General features: G+C 41.4%; 1 protein-coding gene across 2 annotated transcripts in view; it reads right to left on the bottom strand.

Moving 5' to 3' along the window:
* Nucleotides 1–20,806, bottom strand: part of LOC109859899 (protein pinocchio) — a 29,881-nt gene that overhangs the window by 2,795 nt on the left and 6,280 nt on the right. For both annotated transcript variants that reach the window (XM_020438602.1, XM_020438601.1), the window contains exons 3-5: nucleotides 2,269–2,341; nucleotides 633–764; nucleotides 87–216 (exon numbers count right to left, since the gene is read on the bottom strand). In XM_020438602.1, coding sequence (XP_020294191.1) covers nucleotides 87–216; nucleotides 633–764; nucleotides 2,269–2,341 — 335 coding nt within the window. The remainder of the gene's footprint in view (nucleotides 1–86; nucleotides 217–632; nucleotides 765–2,268; nucleotides 2,342–20,806) is intronic.

Here is a 20,806-nt window from a genome sequence, read left to right on the forward strand (position 1 = left end):
GAAGCAAATACGTTAAGTCGATACCGTGCGGAGGACATTTACCCCATCAAGGGCGAAGGGAGAGGTTACAAGCGGGGAACATTTACCATGGTGAGGTCACGCTTCCACGCGGTGCGGCAACGGCCGTCGCAGAGCGGGCACGGTCGTTGTAAGGAATAACCGCCGCACTCACTGCAATCCAGAGAGACGTGCTCTTCGCTCCACGAGACTCCGCATCTGCACAAAAGAAAAACAGAACGATCGTCGTGAATACCTAATGTGTTGTTATCGTCGAAGATACATCCTCTCTTTCGAAGAGAAACGTAGAAGTTTGAAAACAATTTTTTTTCCTAATTTTTAAAAACCAAAAACTTTTCTAAGATTTAAAAAGATCAATTTTTATCTAAATTATAGCAACTGTTTTATATCAGTGAAAAAAACGCAAAGTTTTAAAGAGCTATGCAAATTTAAAATTCCGCTGCAGACGAGATACAACGTCAGTTAATGTATGCGCGCGCGCGCGTTACATAATCTCTGATTAATTCTCACGATCATTTGCTAAACTATGCGCGCTGTCTGCACGTAATCGATTTACATCCGCGGCAGATGTTCCCGGAGGAGAGAAATTAAAATTTGTATATATAAAAACTTACGTAAAGCAGGAGTTGAGCTGAGCACGCAGCTCCTCGATCGTCAGGATTGTGTCCTGGTATTGAGGATGCGAGCCCTGCATGTTGTCGTCCATGCTACCGCATAAACTGTGACAGGACAGCGAGATGTTGCTTCTGCAAAAATTCAAAACGAGTCATTTAAAACACCTAATCGATTGATTGCAATCATTTAATGTTGCCACTTTATGAAATTGTTGAGTGGAGAAAAAACGTCGACCTTCGGGTCTCAATGAAAAACTATGTGTGCGTACCTTTCTAACTTCGCCATCAAAAATACACGCGAGTACAAAGATCACACCTGACGTTACGTTTGTAGAGAAAAAAAAGAGAGAGAGAGACTTTGTGATTTTGTGACGATATGATATTAGCAAAACGCGTTAAACCGCGATTCGCGAGCAAACTGCCTTGAACTTGCTGGTCAAAGAAATAATGCACGCGCACGCGTAGCGGAAGGACAGATTATTAACTTACATGAATGCGCGCATATGGTAATCAGTAAAAAGAAAAACGTTTCTTTCACGTGACGGTAACGTGAACGTTCGCGTAACGAAGCCCGGCCGTTTTGTTTGTTCCGCGTGTGTGTTTCATTTTTACGCGGAATGTCCGATACACGAAAATACAACAAAGAACGGAGGTCTTTTATAAAATGACCGTGAAAAACGAGAAAACTCTTCTACGACACGCTCATTATCTTTTTGTAAATGAAACAATTACATTGTTTTTGCAAAATTTTTGTGAACAAACTCACTCAAGTCGAATATAAATCGGTAAAGTTTAAATCGAGTTTTTTCGCTCAGGCTAAGGTGTTTCTCCCGTAGAAGAGAAAATTCACATTCGAAAACGCAATACGTAACGAAAAAAAAAGTCGAGTTATTACAGTCGGATTCGACGGAAACGGAAAATGTTTAATTATCAGCGCGATTAACGTGTTGCGAGAGCCACAAAATTGCGCGCTCTCTCTCTCTCTCTCTCTCTTTTTCGCTGTATGTTTTTTCCGAGTCGTATTTAAGATTGTACATAACACTTGCGCATTTAACGCTAATTAGTCGCGTCGTAACAGCGCACAATCGCGATGCGATTACATAATGACGATCAAAGCTTCTGGATTTTAATTGCAGAGACAAAAAATGGATATTTTATTTGCAAAAGATTACGCGCAGTTATGCCATTTTTTAAAATAAAAACACGTTCCGTTCTTCTCGCATAAACGCAAAGCGTTCCGATGAATATTTTCTATAAAATTATCAAATATAAATTAATAAAAAAATAGTTGGTTAAAAAATTGCATCAACACGTGACAAATAAATTAAATTAAGAAAATAGACGTTTTGAATACAATTAAACACAGATCAGTAGCACCAATCAAATAAACAGTTATCTCAAATTAAACAAAATTTGTTCGTTTTTTTTTGACGATAGTCAGTCCCTCCTCTTCGATGTAGAAATAGAAAAAGACGAGAACTAAAAGACGAGACTTACAAAGCGGCAGGAAAATGCGCGCTCGCCAATGATAAACGTTTCGTAACAGGAAAATCGATCGAGCGCGACGAACATTTGCAATTATAATGCGTGACTGTCCGTTTCATGATAATGGTATTAAACTAACAGTTTTACTTACCCATGACGGGAGAGGCTCTCGGTGGTGGCTGGCTGCACGGAGGTAACCGACATGTTGCACTGATAAGTAGACGCTGCAACACAAGTGAGAAAAAAATGTCTGATTATTACAAAACCGAACGGTGAGAATCTTTCACAGTAAGATGTTTTTTTTTTTTTTTATGTCACAAGAGAGACAACTCGGTAACTTTCGAAACTTTCCTTAAGATAGTGGGTGAATTTCGAAGGGCGTTGTTGAAAAGATAAACAAGTCGACGAAAATTCTTGAAAGCGATAACGTATTCGATAACGAAGAACGTATCTCGTATTACAGAGATCCGGATTTTAGGAAACAGAAGTTTCAGGAATCCAATTGTATAAGAACGACGATGTTACATCTCTTTAAATATTGCTTGTTAATCTTTCACGGACACACCTCAAAAATGAGAACGAGTCGAACAGACTGGGTCTGTGAGACGATTAAAAAAAAATCGAATATCTCCGCGACAAATCAATATTTTTCCAATTTTGCGTGTTTTTTTAAATCAAACATTTGAATTTCGCGTCGATAAAAAAACAAATAAACGTTAAAAAAAAAAAAAAAAGAATTTTTACTAGAAACGCCGTTACGCAATTTCTGAATGGGAGATGTATATGTCCGTGAAGGGTTAAATACAAAACCGAAAGCAAATTTTCAATGTTCCTAAAATAATTTTGCATAATTAATTGTCGTTTTAAATGACACACGTGCGAGAAAATTGTGTAACATAATATACTAAAGAGATGTTTATATATATATATATATATATATACCTGCTACGAAGATTTATTGCAAGTATTTATATATACACACACATTTAATGATAACAAACGAAGGACACTTCGGAACAGATTTCACCGCGACGTCACCTTGGCACGAAAACCGCAAGATATCATTTTCTGCTTGCGAGAAAGCACATTGACGGATCTGTGTGCGCGCGTCTATGTGCGAGAAATTAATATTATACATATATATATATACGTGACATCTCGGTATCGATCAGCGCGTCGCGTGTCACATTAAAATACAAATTGTATAATCGATATCCGGCCTGGTCGCGGCCCAGTCCGTACTACGCCGTGCAAACCAATCAAAATGCGCATTTGCATTCGTTTATTCTCTTGGGGGGGAACTTCTGTGAAGTTGCATCACAGCGCGCGCGCGTGTATGTGCCTTTCCGAGTTCTCTTTAAATGCGATAGCGTAATCGCCGATAAAAAAAAATAAAAAAAGAAAAAACCAAACACGCCGAGCGACCGTGTAAATTCCCGACATTTCTGATCGTGTGGCAATCGATATATCGGTCGGGTCAGCGCGCAAAGGAGATTAAAATCAAGTAGTCGGGAGTAGGTGCTAATAATCGAAGAGAATAGGTCTCTCGGTCGACCTATACCAAAAAATGTCGATAACGTGCGCGCGCGCGACGCAAAGCAGAAATTAATGTCAAGTCGCAAGTTAAAACTGATAAAGGCTTATCGCGCGCGCTCGTACAGCGTAGCACTAAAAACAAAAAAAAAAAAAAAAAAAAAAAAAAAAAAAGAAAGAAAATATACATATTTTCCGTGGACTCCGAAAAATATAAGTTCCGAGACGGCGTGCATTTTCTTTTTTTCGAAACAAAACCTTGACAACTCGTCGTTATCGAGGAAAAATGACATTTTACAAATGTAAAATTTGCNAAAGAAAGTAAAGAACACATCAATGAACGTTCGAAAAACACTTTTCCGAGACGGCGTGCATTTTCTTTTTTTCGAAACAAAACCTTGACAACTCGTCGTTATCGAGGAAAAATGACATTTTACAAATGTAAAATTTGCATTCCTCGAATTTAGATTTTTAACGGAGTTGTTTCTTGGTTTTAGTGCGCGTGTATCGCGATTTTAATTACAAATAAGCGTACGAACCGTAACTTATTCTTTTATAGGGTTTATTATCGCGCAATGTATTTTATCGATGTATCGAACTTACGACGCAGCCGCGCGCGACGCAACTTTTCAATTTAAATTAACGGCGAGTCCGTATCGCAATTTTTTTTTCACTCAAAACCCGCTTGCAATTTACTCTGAAGAAATCATTCGGTGCCGGAGATTGGGAACCGCTACCCGCAACCTAGAGAGTCTGATGACGATGATTCAGTGGATTAAATTGCGAAGGTAACGTAATTTCTCGCGCTCGCGCGCGCGCGCGAGACGTGGCGCCAAGATTTCCACGGAATATCCGCGCTGACAGGTGTACACACACACACATACATAGAATTCCAACATGCGCTTATATAAGCGTGTTTCTTCTCTGAGAATAAGATCAGTTTGTATTTAAAAAAAAAAAAAAAAAAATTGCAATTCAATATATTTACATATAATTCGAGAGGATAAAAAGACGAACGGAACGAAGAAAGGGAACAAAAAGAAGAAATCGACGCGAGATCGTTGCGAGGCCGCGGAAATCACGTACAAGATGAAACCACGTAGCGTGCGGTTTCGTTACACGTTACACCGCAAAAATAGAATTATATTTCAAGTGTGAAACTGCCGCGCCCTCGCGAACGCACCATAAATAACCCAGATTGTATTATTAATAATGTCACGAGTGGCGTATTTGTTTGTATGTGCAACGTTTGTGTGTGAAACGTGCAGTTATATATATATATATATATTTATACGTATGCATATTACTTGGAACTTAATTCCTTCCATTTGCGCCGCGCTAATTCCGGAGAGTGAATAATCTTATAAACGGATCGGATCTACACTTGTTGCAGTTCAAATGAAGCTGGATGACAAATACCTCGCGAGTTCCCGCGTCACGCGATAGGAAAAATTTCATCCGCGATCTCATCGCGAATGCATTGGTCAACGGATTTTTGAAACACATCGACGAGATGTTAAAAAATATGATCGTCGACATCTTTAACGTCGAAAAAAAAAAAAAAAAATCAGCCGCACGATCGCGTGATTTCTCTCCCTATGTCTCTCGTGAATTTTCCAATAACGGCGAAGCCAAGACTAAATACGGCGACTGACGGTTATAAATCACCGACGTCTCGCGTCTCGTCTGCGCGACGACGTTGACGCGAATTATGAAGCAGATTTTTCTGACGAGAACGAGTCACAAGTGATAAATGACGCCATAACCGAGACGCAGATAAAATGTCGCTTCGCTCTATAGTACGCATATATATAATTTTATATGACGCCTCCGATCCGAGATTTATTTACAACACGCCCCTTTGTCGAGACCACCGCGTACCGGGGCACGCTGGATCACGACATTTGCGATGATACGACGTCATTCCACGTCGGGGGAAAATACACGCGCGCCGGACTTTGATAGAGTTCTTTTTACTCTATCGAAACGCGGCGATACGAAACAAAACATAAACGGTCGCCGCCGCTTTTTCAGAAACCGATCTCGAATAAATAACAAATTCTAAAAAACTTTTTTCTTCTCGAATTATAAAAGTGCGTTGTCTGCGTAACGAGAATTTTTATAATCGCGCGAACTCGCTGTGATCTTTCCTTCAAGCGCGGTTTCACATGACACGGTTCCCTTGAAAAGCGAGTAAATCGCGCGCGCGCAATCCGTTTTCTTCTTCTTCGCGCGAACAATTAAATTCTAAGATTAGCTCTTCGTGATGTTTCGCAGCCCGCCCGTTTTCGGGCCGCCTACTTCGGCGCGAGAAACCGTCAGCGAGTCCATGAACCGTCTTGGCAACCGTCCTGAAGAAACGGTTATCCGGCGTCGGGAGTATTTTCGTTCGGTTTAGACACGCGACGGGAATAGAAGAGGGCAATAAAGGGAATGTGCAAGAAGAACGGTCGCGCGACGGTTGCAAGACCAAACAACTCCGCCGTCTTAAAAAGAACGCGAAAGGAGAGATCGTGTCCGATTTATCTTCTCAAAATTTACACACCGACAAAAACAAACAGTCGAGACGCTATCTTGGGTGTTTTTTTTTGTATTTGTAAAAAAAAAACACAACAGAGCATCGATCTCTTTTAAAATGTCTTCTTTTCGTTGTTGACTCGAGCCAAAATACGAGACGGGTTGTAAACAGTGATTCCCGTCGCGCGCTTTTACCGCAGGAAGGAAATCAGGCCAACAACCTATAAGTGAGAGAGAAAGAGAGAGAGAGAGAGAAATGAGAGAAGCGTGCGCGGGAACTGCATGGCGCGAGGGCGTATATCGGGATATCGATCGACCCCGGGCTATTCTGGATAACACCCACGCACACTCACGGATGCGCGTTAGGTCGTCGCGACTGGGGGTGGAATCAGGTCGGCTGGAAAGGAAGGAAGGAACGAAGCTCTCTCGCTTTCTCTCTCTCTCTCTCTCGCTCTTCCATGCGAAAGTGCGAAGGATGCTCTTGCGGTTCTTGCTCGAGATCGGGCAGAGGAAGGTTCCCGCGTCGTAAAATCGATAAATAAATACGTGGATAAATAACACAATAAATTGCAAATAAATAAAAACAAAAACAAAAAAAAAACCGCGTGAGAAAAAATTACCATCGCGCGTATCGTTCGGTTGCTTTTAACACACTGTGTTATCAAAACTTTGTTGTGTGTGACATTACCCAACGCTATTGTCTTGGATCTCAATGTACGAAACTCTTGACGTTTTAATTTACTTCGCTTTTGTGTGGACTAAACGGGTTTTGCAACAATACCGTTCGGATACAATGACCAAGGCGTGATGCGTAGTTCGCATTCCGACTGGCAAAAAGGAGATGCAAGAATACCGCGCGCCGTCGTATAATTGTGTGTTGCACCATCGTATGAAGTGACCAAATCGGGAAAACGGCCGCCGAAACGCGGCGCTTGAATGTCGCGACAAAAAGGCGTCAACGGGATTGAGAAATTAAAATTCCGTCTCTTTGGAATTTCGCCACGGTGACATAACGGGTTGCCCCTCCCCCGTCTCGACATCGTTTCCTCCACCACCGAGGTGAAAGAGGTGTGTGAGACAGACAACCAGAAGGACTGACCTCGTTGCACTCTCCGGTGTGTTAACTGCGCCATTTGTTTTGAAAGTGGCGTGTCTACTCTCTCAGAGTTTTATTTATTTTTTTCATTTACGAGCGACGAACGTAACGCGCTTTCTTTCGAGACAATCGTGAATCATTTCTGTTTGTTTGTAACGAATTTATTACGCACGAAACACATCTTTTTTTTTATATCTGTGTTTGTTCTCACGCTTGATTAAATTTATACTTAAACTACTCGTATGCGGAAAAAGGCGCGTAAAACCTTTATGTACATTTACTTCGATTCAATTGTTTCGGATTTTCGAGAATAAAAAAAAAAAAATGTCCGAAACAGAATTATGGAAAGAAAAAAAAACCAACGTCCGTTTTTCCGAAAATGTTTTGAACTCATCCGCTCGTTTAACGTACATTTCGGAATTAATTGAAAACCCGATATTTTTTGCTGCACACATCCGGTGTGTTCTTCCGTGAACTTTATTTGGCACTTCTCGCGGATGATGCTGCGCACATACCAACGCAATGCGAAACGATCGGAAGTTTTCAATTTAGAATTTTCCACGATGTGTGTGTGTGTGTGTGCGTCGACAATGCATGCACTTCCGCGATGCAATTTTTCGGTCGATAGCCGTCAGTTGGGCGCCGACAACGAAGAACCCGCTCGTGTCTCTCTCTCGCACGCGAGAGTATTGATTCTCTTCGCCACGGGTTCGTCCGTTCGTCGCGCGACGGATGGAAATTCTCGTTGTTGCGTTACCGCAACAATTCCGACGCAAAATAAATAACCTTCGACACAAACTTGCCTTTTGTCCTTCGGCTTTTCGCAGCGCGTGTGTATGTATTATCTTCGTCGATTACTTAACACAAGGCTTGGCAAACTGTCAATGACGAGCGATGATTTCGTACTCTGTTCTTCCCCGCACTGTTTAAATTAAATAATCAAGAGTCTCGCGAGGAGATAAAGAAAACAACTCGCAATTAACAGTTGCATCAGCGGCAATCGCAACGCCGATTAATTCGCGAATGGCAACGACACGTGTTGAAAGCAAACCGAATAGATTTTCGTGACGAGATTCTTCAACTTCGTCTTTTTCTCTCGCTTAAATTCGCCATTAAAAGTCAGCTTTCTCAAAAGTTTTTGCGAACTCTCACTCGCACGGCAAAGAGTGCGTCGTCGTTTTTTTTTTCACGCGACTCTGGAAAGAAAAAATTTTTCACGTATGTGTAAAACGCGCGCGTAAAATTTATGTCGTTTTTTTCCTGAACCTTAGACCGTAGATAAAAAAAAAAAAAAAAAAAAATATTAATCAGATTCAACGGAAAATTTCGCTCGTAAAAAGCGCAAAAAGCTAAACCTGCACAAAGCGAATCCTCTCTGCGAGTTGGCTTCTGCGCGTTCCTTTTTCTCTCCTGCGCGTGTTATTCTTTTCTCTAACAACCGAGGCTGCAAGTACAACTGACGCGTACAACCAACGCACATGACCGTCGTCGTTTCTGCTGCGTAATTCAATGTTGCGACATAAAAGAGACTTTTCCTTCCCCCCCGGACGTCGCTAGCTTTCTCGAAACGAAATATCGCGGTGAAAGCGTCTCTCTTCGAAGGTCGCCGTGTATCGAAATCTTCTTTATTAAAAAAAAAAAAAACAAAACAAAATATAATTTTAAGAAAAAATCAGATCACAAAAAATGCAAAATTTAAGGTGACGTCGCCTGCATCTCCTTCAACTCGTTTTGCAATTTTTTTCTCGGTTAACTAGAAGCAACGTTCGTATCTGGAAACCATTTTCCGTGATGTTGGAATAAAATGTCGCAGAAAATTCGTCTACGACGAGAATCTCGTCGACGAGAAAATTGATGAAAAGAAGCTAAAAACCACGTATATTCTTTTCTACACGCAACGCTCGAATCTCGCTCTGGGTGGCTTCTGCATTCAGCGCGGACACATCGGAGAAAGGGGACGTCGACCATCATACACAAGCAACGCGTTGTGTATAGCAGCGCGGTGGCGGCGGCGGCGGCGTCGGTGGTCGCCCTAACTCGCTCAGAGATTATCTCTCTCGCGCCAAATTTTTCCCGTTATCTCTCGCCTTCGCGAATAAATGAATAAAGACCGCAAATGAAATAAAATGTCTGACTTACGTCTGTCTCTCGTTTCGTTGAGAAGGAGAAAAACGGAGCCTTTCGCGCTAGCGCACTGAAGCTGCGAGTACCGAAACGTAGGGGCGTCGTCAAGTTTGCGCTTTTGCGGGGAAGCTCAACTTCTCTCGACGCGTCGTCGTTCCAATAACGGTCGCAACAAGCGAAAATCGAACACAAGGCGTTCGAAAGGAAACAGAACGTCGAAATCGAGTTACGGGCAAAGATCCGACACCTCACGCTTCAACGTCGCACAGAGAACTGAAACCCCGCCGCCGCGCAGTCGCTCTTATAATACCCCCGCCGGCGAGAAAACGCGCAAAGGTTGGCGGGGAGAGACGGCGCTCGAGAGAGCGGGGAGGATAGCGTGAGCGTGGCACGAATTCTTCTTCGCTTTATCCGCTCTCGGCGCAATGTATACACTCGTTTGCGCGCGTAGTGGTTCTCGATGCGCGGCTCCCGATAACCCGATGCACCCAATTTCGAAGAGAGAGAGAGACAGAGTACACGCGTGTTTTATTGAATCGATCGAAAATCGGAAATTCGATATATGTAAAAAAATAACGTGATTCGCACGACATCGAGGCGTGAAATTTCTCAGGGAGAAAGATCCATAAAGAAAAATCGAATTTTTTTCAACGCATCCGCGTATATTTTCTCTCTCTTTAACGCACTTGGCGCGAATTTGAATTGAAAAAAAAAAAAAAAGCTAGGAGTAGTTTATCTTGCGAATTTTCGAAAAGACGTCCACGTTCCCGCGAATAAAAAGTTCAAGCCCGATCGATCTTCTGAAAGTGATCTCTCGCGAGACGCGATATCGAGTTATCGATATTTTTCTGCCGTCGAAGCGCGATTCGATTCTCACGCGATCGACACGCGACTTTCTCGCGATATTCAGGATATATCGTTTCGGTTACAGAAATCTGAAACACGCCAGGACCACCTGCAGCTTGTCTCAACGCGTTTCACCGCGAGACAGCGGTGATATTAAAAGAAGAGACGAGAATAATAAGCCGAGAAAGCGCTCGCGGCGATTCTCACCTTCACCAAATACAGGGTGTGACATTTTCAAATGTATCCGAATCGAGAGTATCGGGAATATCTTTCGCTTAATCAGGTAATTTGCGACAACAATGATACACAGCGAGGATATCAAGGTCGTGAGAGAGAATGTCGGACGTGTGCGAAATTACAAGTGCGACAAAAACTTCTTCTCGTTCTCGGAGAGTAACGGGTTTGGTAAACATATATCTATATAAAATCTTTGTCAGCCCCAATCGTCATAATCCTATTGTTGCTTGGGCACATGCGTCAAACGCAAAGTAAAGATTAAATTACATACACACGCATTTATCAATGCGGAATAAGAAAGAAGTTTTTCTCGAAAAAGTTTTAGCAAAATTTATGCTTTTGAATAAAGTTGTTCACTTGGCGATGCAAAACTCTTGCGCGAGACAGGAAAAAATTCATGATTTTTTGCTTCCCACGTCATAGACGTTCGATGCGAGAGCACTCAGGAGATCTTATTAAATATTAATATTACATGAGCGCGTGGTACGCGCACACACATACACACACACACACAGGGACGTAACTGTGTAATTAATTAATTGCTGAACCCGACGTCCCACGATTTATGACGAAAGGTTAAATAAATATCGTGAGAGAGAGAGGGAGAGAGAGAAGCACGAGCTTTCTTCCTATGCAAGGAAAAAAGATAAAATAAGGACTTTGCTTTCTCCATTATCTAATAAGTATCGAACGATACTCGCGCGTAATGTCGGGGTCGCGAGCGAACAACGCGCCTAATGACTTCCACGTGGAAAAGATTACGCGAGATCTGTTGTGTGTTACGACGCCGATCTCGTTAAAAATATTCCCGCAAATTCCGCAATGTGCGCGACAATAAGCAACACACCCTTGTTGTCAATTGATTTCTTAGGCTTCTTCTTGCAAAGTGTAAAGGTTGTGTGCAAAGTGCATTGCAACGGAAATAGCTTCGTGAATGTTTTATCCGACGGGCAGTTTAAATCTGCTTTAGACGATCAAAACCTAAGTTCAACAAAAAATACTTTTGTCCATACAAAACCTTACGAGACGCGTTCGCAACAGAAAGTACAGTAAAAAACTAGACTACTTTTTATACACACTAACTGCTCTGTGTGTGTGTCAAAAACTGAGAGAAAAATAAATCAAAAATCACGTTCGATTTCTGTCTGATCGATCGAACTGATCATCAAAAATCGAAAAATTGATCTAAGATGTACCGCCGCGTGCCACATATTTTTAACGCAATAGTGTCACAAAGATTTGAGATATGTTTATATGATACACGCGATGTATTTATTTTGGGATGTGTGTTTACAATAAGACGATCGAAGAATGTGACTCGATGAGACCGCGGTGATCGATTTTCACGTGATAAACAAGATTCGAGGTTTTTTTCTCGCGACCGTCCGTCGCGCACACGTGCGCCTCCATTATCCGCGAAATCGCACGAGCGCTCACTAGTGCAATCGCGAATCGATAAGTGGGCACGTGCAAAATGGTCTTGTTCAACGTGAAAGCGCGACGTTTTCGCGCGTGGGTGATAACGCGGCGATATGAAATGCGGATCGGTCGCGCGCGCGTGCGGACAATTTCTGTTGCACACGCGCATAAGGAAACACGTGTCGCGGTGACACTGATACATATTTTTCCTTTCTCGTATTATCCACAACCTAATTATAAACACGCGAGGCGTTCAGTCATTAGTTCTCTTTCACAAACAGTACGTCTCAGCCGAGAGAGACACGACGCGTCTCAGACTTTTCCCACGCGCGAGCGCGTTACCTTTGCGACTCATCAACTTTTTATTTGCGTCGACGTATCCGCCACGTAAAAAAAAAAAAAAAAAAAATTATAACTATGACATAAGAATAACTATTCGGGATCGATAGGATCCCTGCACTTATCACGCTGCGGTCAGCAAAGTGACCTGAAGATGACGTCACGGAGAGAAAGAAAAGCATCGCGCAAGGCGACTTTGCGCAAAGTGATCGAAAAAACGTCACGGCAATTTCTTTACGGTTTAATTAGCGCGCCCGTGACGTAATTGTAATGTGTGACGTCACATTAAAAAATAATCGCGAAATTTATATTAATCGAACACATTGTGGAATGTAAAATAGCGAAATATTGCAAATATATATTTTCACGGGTCAAATATTATCGCGGGATCATCATCACGTGAAGAAAACGCGTATATGTGTGTGTGTGTGCATTCCGCGATTAAGACTTAAGGATTGGTTTTGCAAATAATTTATCTGAGCAATATACACACATAATCCTGGACGCGCAAAAAGAGCCGTGCTCTTTCTTTCTCTCTCTCTCTCTATCTCGCTTGCAATCGAGTTTGTGTGCGATAATTTAACGCATAATAAAGTCGCGTTCTCGTATCTCGTTCCCTCGTGATCGTCTCTACACGACGCGATATTATAAAGCAATAATTATTCCTCGTGTCTCCACCTTCCCCTTCCTCTTTCTCACGCCCCTGTGATAAGATCACGTGAGAGCCGGCGGTCTCGTGAGAGACTAATATTTTTCGCTCGGTCGCTTTCGCAACGAGCGTCTGGTGACGTTTTATTAGTTCGTTTTGATGTATTGCCGCTTGTGCCTTTTCGTATGATGTTGCATCAATTCCAACCGAGAGAGCCCCTCTCTCCTCCCCTCTGACAGGCGCGATCACGCACGCGCATCATCATTTCTTTAGATATGCTCTTATTTACGCGTCGTTTGAAAGATTCATCACGATCTCGCGTTGTTGTCGTCCAATGGCGAAATTTATTTCGATGCTGATGCAAAACAGCATTGCGAAGTCGCAACATTTTATTTCGGAAGAGCGACATATTTTTCAACGGCAACATGTGAATTTTTTTTAAATTAATGCCAATAAAATAAAACATATATCGTGCGTTGAAAGTAATTCTCTGCAAACACAACAATATTTGCAATTGCGTGTTGCTTGTTTTATTTTTTCTTTTTTTTTTTTTTATCAGAATCGTTTCATCTCGCGGTCTATATTGCGACTGCGCCGTTATCACAAGACGTGTAGACAAAATGAACCGAACCACAATGTCTCGATCTTACACGAGACGCTTAAACGAAACCAGTTCGAGCCGGTCGTAAGAGGACGCGCGCGAATCGCCTCGGATAGCGATGTTAATCGATCGGACCAGGTTTTAAATGACCGCGTTTAATATGACCCGCGATCACGAGAAAAGGATATTTGCATATTTGACGTGACGGAAGGCCGAGATCAAAACTCGCCGATCCTGTGAGACCACAATGTGTGTTTTGATATTTTCTAAAATGTTAATAAAATTATTATTAACACACACGTGTATTTTATATTGTAATATCGAATACACGCTCACTCTTATTCTTTCTCTCTCTTTGTTTGTGACAAAACGTTTGTGAAAAAAAAATGATTTCTTCCGCCACTGCGACACAAAAAATGCCGTAAAAGTCAATCAAAAAATATTCCACTTATCAACCCACGCTCCGGGCTATTGTGGATCGGACATCGTATTGGTTTTTGATCGACAACTGATTTCTATCGCGCATACACGCACGCGAGCGCGCGTTTCGCCGATAAGTCTTATCGAAACAGGAAAACACGAGCGAATAATTGTTTTCTTCGAGCGCGAAATTTGCACACGCTCGAAAAAGTGCACACATCGATCTCTCGTTACGTAATCTCAAATAAATACGAAACATTATTATATCACATACACACGCGCGCGCGCGCGCATATGCACATTTTGGCTTCAAGAGTGATCGCTCGATATGTACAAATTAATATAATCGGCTGTTTGTGTCGTTTCGCGAGCACGCAAAAAAAAAAAGAACAACGAACGTAGTTAATTTTGGAATTTATTTTTCTCAAATCAATCTCGATTTTACGTAATTAAACGCGCGACAAACAAACAAGTCAACTGATGACGACGACGACGAATCGTACGTTATCGTCGCGAATGCAATTCGAGTATAAACGCGCGCGCGTACACAACGACATTCCGCGCTCGCGTTGCCGATAGAATTCTTTCAAGGGATAAAAGACCAAATAAGACACGATGCGAGAAGCGGGAAGGGAAGAAAGGAGAAGAGCTAGGAGATATAGGAGCACGTCGGTTTTTGCGACTCACTCGCCCTGTCTGCATTCCACGATGCAGGCAACAACCTCGCGCGATGCGTTCGCGTGCTTGCGAGGCAAACGAACGAAAATACGCGTCGTCGTGATTCTGGAACTCAACATTCGCGAGAAAAAACGCCAATCGGTATTCGGTAGTTTTTGCACGATTATCCCAATACTTGCGCGCAAATATCGCAACGATCGTTCAAGATAACAGAAAAACTCGTCAGAGATGAATTTGTTTGTTTGAAAAATGAAAAAAATTCAACGTGTAAATCTTGTTTGAAAAAAAATTAATTCGAAAAAAATTCAATGTCGCGCAAGCACTTGTCTCTCAGAGTCCGCGGTGCGCCGTTTGAGAACACTCGCAAGGTCGGCGAGTATTTCGCACAGATCGAGAAGCACAGAAGCAAACACAATAAAATACGGCGCCGCGTACATGTAACGTCGTATTTTCCAGGAAAATGTCTCTCGTCGTTTCCGCGGAAAGATAAATCTCTCGACTTTTGAAAATCACGCGTCAATCGAATTAAAATCTTGGAATTATTTGCATAAACTGTGAGAATTCTCTCCGGTTTTTCGTTCTCTGTGTATTTTTTTTGGTTTGTTTTTTGATCGCGCGACGCAGATGCGCGCGCCATTCGTCCACGCTGAAATCACATAGTTTGAGCATTTGTGTATACAAACGATGTTTGTTTGTGCCTTATCATCGCGAGCTAATGTGTGGATTTTCCCATAAAAACTCTTGAATATTTTAGTTTTTATTTCATAACAAATCGTCGCCGGATTTCGCAGAAGAGATTTAATTTACCTCGAATTTTCGATTCTTTCTTAATAGAACAATTGATTGATAGATTCGGAGATATTTCAACGAAGAAAACCTCAACGGAATGATTAAAAAATACCTGGCAATTTAATGAAAAGAAAAGTTGAACAATATTTCGGAAGTGGAAAGAATGAAAATACAAAGAAATTCATGACGCTTACATTACACGAGAGAGCGAACATGGTGGAACTAAACCGTTTCCGTGTAAAAATGAGGAATCCTCGACCTCCCAAGGCCGTTCTGCAAGCCGTTCCAAGTTCAATTCTCGCGAGAGAAACCTTCGCCAATCTTCCCAGAAAACGTCGGGAAAAAGAAGCGCATGAATCGTGGATACTCGACGAATGGCGATGTTATTCCCCGGACGCACGCACGTGATCCGCATACAATCCTTGAATCTTGTCCTCCGACGTGTTAGCAGAGCAAGATGAAAACTCTTTCCGTGTGTCTCTCGAAGAAAACATGTTAGAATTTACGATCGATTCTATCATACAGATCGGAAGAAATCAGCGAGAAAATTCAATTAGCGAATGTCCCCCAATGGTATCGGACATTCATCAAAGAAATATAATTTATTAAATATAAAAATATGTTAAATGTGTTTAACGCAACAATTCTCAATGTTTTAAGTATTTTTTTAAAGATGTTTTGTTTACACATATTAGATCTTAACCCTTCGTGGACAGACTGGGTCTGTGAGACCCGACTTTAAATTCGAATATCTTCGCGAAAAAATGTTTTCAATTTTGTGTTTTTATGAATCAAAAATTTGAATTCTGCGTCGATAAAAAAAACAAACAAACAAATTGAAAAAATATAGTAATTCCGAAGATACAAGCGTTAAAAAAAAAACTAATTTTTACTAGAGACCTGCGCATTTTTGAATGGGTCTGAGAGACTCATGTCTGTCCGCGAAGGGTTAACTTCGCGTGTATAAATATCTGGTTATTTCTTGAACAAAAAGCCAATTGTAGCGGTTCTTGTCCGGTCATCTCGGGACATTCACCTTAATTAAATTGTTCGGAAAAGATCATCTCTCAGAATTCCCGAAACGCAAAGTCGGAATAAAGCAGCGTGTCGCGTGTGTGGAAACAATTGAAGAATATGTAATGTTTGTTCGGAATGCACGTAAGAGAGACAACCTCGCGTGTGTGGTCCTTGGTGCTCCGTTTCCGACATTTCAAAGTGCAATTTTGTATTTATACGATTCACGTCGCCGGTGAAGAAAAAGAATTTCGATCGTCGTTGCGTACATCAACACTGAGCGCGATTTAAAAAAGAAAACCTCTCTTTGTCTTCTCTTTTTCTCCAACAAATAATTCAATAAAGCAATCTCGCGCATGCACACCGCGTGCGTGTGTATACATTCCGTGAGTCCCGTCGATCTTTTCTCAAGCTTCCGCGCCTCAATTTTCATTTGCGTCCCGACGATAAATTGCGACCGTTTTTCCCACGAGCTAATTCGATTAAAGCACATTGGATTAATAAACGGCACGCACCAAGAAGGCGCGTATCGCGAATGTCGATGCACTCTCCCCGACGTGTTCGCGAATCGTACACGACGCGCAATGCACGCAGTGTGCTGTTGATTTATTTTTCTTACGCGAAAACGCACGAGAACAGATTATCCTCTCTCTCTCTCCCCCCCCCCGCGAGATATAATTATCATCTCGAAACTTGAAGATGAAAAATTTCCGAATCGCGCGAATACAAATTACACAAACTTGCAATATATAATTTCTTCGAGACGGCTCGAGAACATTTATCTTCGTTTCCGGAGCGCAGTTACATACATACATACACACATTACTCGAGTTGCTGCCCTGAGACACTCGCGTGTCTTCGATTTTTTTTTTTTTTTTGCAGTCAACGGCGACGGCGGCAGCGGTGGTTACACAGCGAGATGATTCGTTCGGGTAATTGCATATCGCCGCGGCGCAACCGACGAAGTAAATAAATGGTCCGTGCCATTGCGTGCCGCGACCTTATATTTTATTTAACAAGGCAAAAAAGGGGGCGGACGCGCGTTACTCCGCCGCTCGGTTTTAACCTCCGTCCGACCTCCTGAATTTTCTCTATCGGAGGCGTCCTTGCGCGACACACGGCCGTATTATATCGATCCGCACATGTCGATACAAACATTTATTACGACGCGCTCGCGTTTCCGTCAACGGCGCGGAAAAGCCTTCCGTTGAATATTTCATTCCCGTTTTTATTATTATGAAACGCGAATATTCTCGCATTTTTTTTTTTTCAACTCGTACAAAAAATTCATGGATTCGCATCATTAGTGTACGAAAAATTTGTATAAGTAATAATGCGCGGAATATTTATGTTATCCATGTGTGTCCGCGCTGTCAAATCATCATTTTTTTCACGAACGCATAGACGCGAGTTATCACGACGCATATCGCACAAGCTCGCGAATTCGCATAATTGCGAGCGACGCAACGCAATTGTTCAATTAATTGTCAATTGTTCTTCAAAGTACTTCTTCAAAGTACTAATACGAGTTCGATGTAACGGCGCGCACTGCGAAGGAACTTACGTAAAAGCACGATGCGGAAGTACAGCCTTGGATAGTTATTGAATGAATTTTCATTTGAGCTTGCGTGCAAAAGTGATTCGCGAATTATGACATAACGTGTGTATACACACACACACACAGGTCTATAAGGTTGGTACGTTTTTTGCAATTGGTTATTATCTAACCAATGCGACGAGCGATATAATATAGTATGTACGTACTAATCTCGAACACGATAGATGATACGCGCAAAGTTTTGCTTTTAATGTAAACGGAATTTATTATTATTTTCTAGATTGTGAGTCAAATAATTTTTTTTTTCCATCAAGGAGTTTTTTAAATTTCTCTTATCGCTCGCATATTTTACGCATATTTGCGACGTCGCGCAGATACAAACGCAGATACGTCTCTCTTCGAGTTATCGGAAATCGCGATGCAAAACTGTAATAACGAGCGAGCGAGCGAGCGAACAGACGAACGCCAAAAGAACTCCGGAGCGTGGAAATCGGAATCTTCCTACGAGCAGATTAAAAAAATCGCGATATCAAGGTCATAGGTCCTTGTCCGATTGAGACATCGCGATCGAAAGTTTCCGTTAATTTTTGTCGCGCGCGCGCGCGCACAATTCAGAACGCAGATGGTGCGCGCACGTTCGCTGCACGTTCGGATACGATTCCATCATTCATGCAAATCACTTTGGCGGCACGTGGCGGCGTCGTCGCGCTAATAAGAGCGGAGAGATTTCTGTCCCCGTCTGATTTATCTTGTGTACTGAAGTTCAGTGTGTGTATACACATCGAAAGTCGAGAGAAAGAGAGAGAGAGAGAAAGACAGAAAAGACATGATCTATCTCGCGCCAAGAAATTGCCAACTTGTTAGTCGGGTGTTTTTTCTTGCGCGTATATACGCAACAATTTCTCACCGTTTTCACTCTTTCTCACAAATCAACTTTTTCTCCGATAAAATTAGAAGACTTGAGACGCAAATGCAAATATGTAAAGACACGCGTGAGAAAGATATACATATATGTAGACAAAAAAAGCAGAGATGTAAATAATTTTAATCTATAAAAGTAAAATATTCGCGCTATATATACATATTTATATTTATATGTATCGTGCACTTATATCATTCTCGGGAGAGATAATAATTGCGTTCCGTTGTTATCGTGATCTTTGTGACATAAAATTGCGCTTATTCGTTGCCTAATAAATGTCATCTTATCGTAAGAAAAACAATCGCGTTCGTCGCGTTTTCACATCGCGATGTGTCACATACATGGACTCGGATATATCTCAATTATCAACGCATCATTAAGTTCTTACCGAGCGAAGAGTACAGGAAATTGACTAACTTTCATAAAGACCACTTTTTTTTCCGTGCATCTTATCAGATAAACAGCACCATCACAGCCGGGCGCGTGTGTGTGTGTGTGTGCGTTCGTATTCGCAAATCGTTGCGCAAAATGATCTGACGTCGACGATGACAAGCGTGATGAAACGCAACGAAATCTTTAACAAAGAATCCATCTATGCGCTTTTACAAGTCCGTACAATTAAAATATCTCAGATAGGATGTCGAAATATCGTAAAGGGAAAGAGAGATTATCTATCTATATAATCTATCTATTATCTATCTATATAAGGGAAAGATATCTTTTTTTATAATCATTTCTCATATGTGTATTATATGGTTTATAAGACGTATATACTATCTGTCATCGCGGTGACAGGTTGTGTTCACTGACAACACGTTAAATAAAAATAACAATAGCGTGCGCGTAGCGCGCGCCTGTGTTGTGCTAGTATGGGAATAAATTTGAATTTCAGATCATTGTTTTTTGTCATTTCAAAAATTATCTGATTACCGATCAAAATAACATTTATTTTGAATAATAAAAACACCGTTTAACGATTATTAAAATTCAGTGAGTTTGATCATCGCTATTCAAAACAGTGATTTCAATACTCAAAATAATATTATTTTAAACACATTGGTAATAAATTTCTGCACGAGGCGAGAGAGATGCAGCTTTACACTACTCTTCGTGCATTTAAATTATTATCGCTGTATCAATGTGTATCTTCTAATGGTGAGCGTCCGATCTCTCCTCAAGAGACTTTCAAGCGTCGAACGATTTCGCAAAGAGAGCGAGAGGTAATTGTTCGAACAAATCGAAAATATTATTTCGTACTTCGAAACGGCTATTTTTAGATACAAGGTTCTACCGGGAAACTGTGTGGCTGTAAATATAAGTTTAATTTGTTAACACGTTATAGAGCGACGCGCGGGAATCAGTGCGAACACGATGATGTCATATTTTTGTCTCGAAGAACAATCGAGTTGCATATCGAAGATGTGCGAAAATAGATTTCGAGATTGTTTTCGTTTCTTGAGAAATTGATATTAACGACATCGATTATTAACACAACAACTATACATGTTGAGGTTTTGTCGAATCGAAAACAATCAACTTATAACGATCAATATCCGTACCAATTGCATTGATGTGTTCTATCGCAATTAGTTGCAAGTGTAAGACGCTAAAAGGTTGAGAAAAAAAATAGAATACTGTTGCTAAAAATAATCGCTCTATCACGTAATTACACACGATGTTCTTTTCTGGTCGAGACGAGTTTTGCAACCACACGGGTGAGGTGTGTGTATGTGTGAGTACGTGAGATACAGATAATAGATTGTAGTAAGAATTCCTCTCTCTTTCTCGGCGATTAAAGATTCTTCTTTAAAATGTCATTGACACGAGAGAAATTCCAGGCGAATTTCTCTGTAGACGCGCGCGCGTGACCCAACAATTAACATTCTACAAATTTTCGCATTTCACGCGAAAAAGTTATTCGGCAGAAAAATACGAGCAACATATTTT

The sequence above is a fragment of the Pseudomyrmex gracilis genome, unplaced genomic scaffold (assembly GCF_002006095.1).
Source record: "Pseudomyrmex gracilis isolate BER0280 unplaced genomic scaffold, ASM200609v1 scaffold_299, whole genome shotgun sequence".
NCBI classification, from domain to species: Eukaryota; Metazoa; Arthropoda; class Insecta; order Hymenoptera; family Formicidae; genus Pseudomyrmex; species Pseudomyrmex gracilis.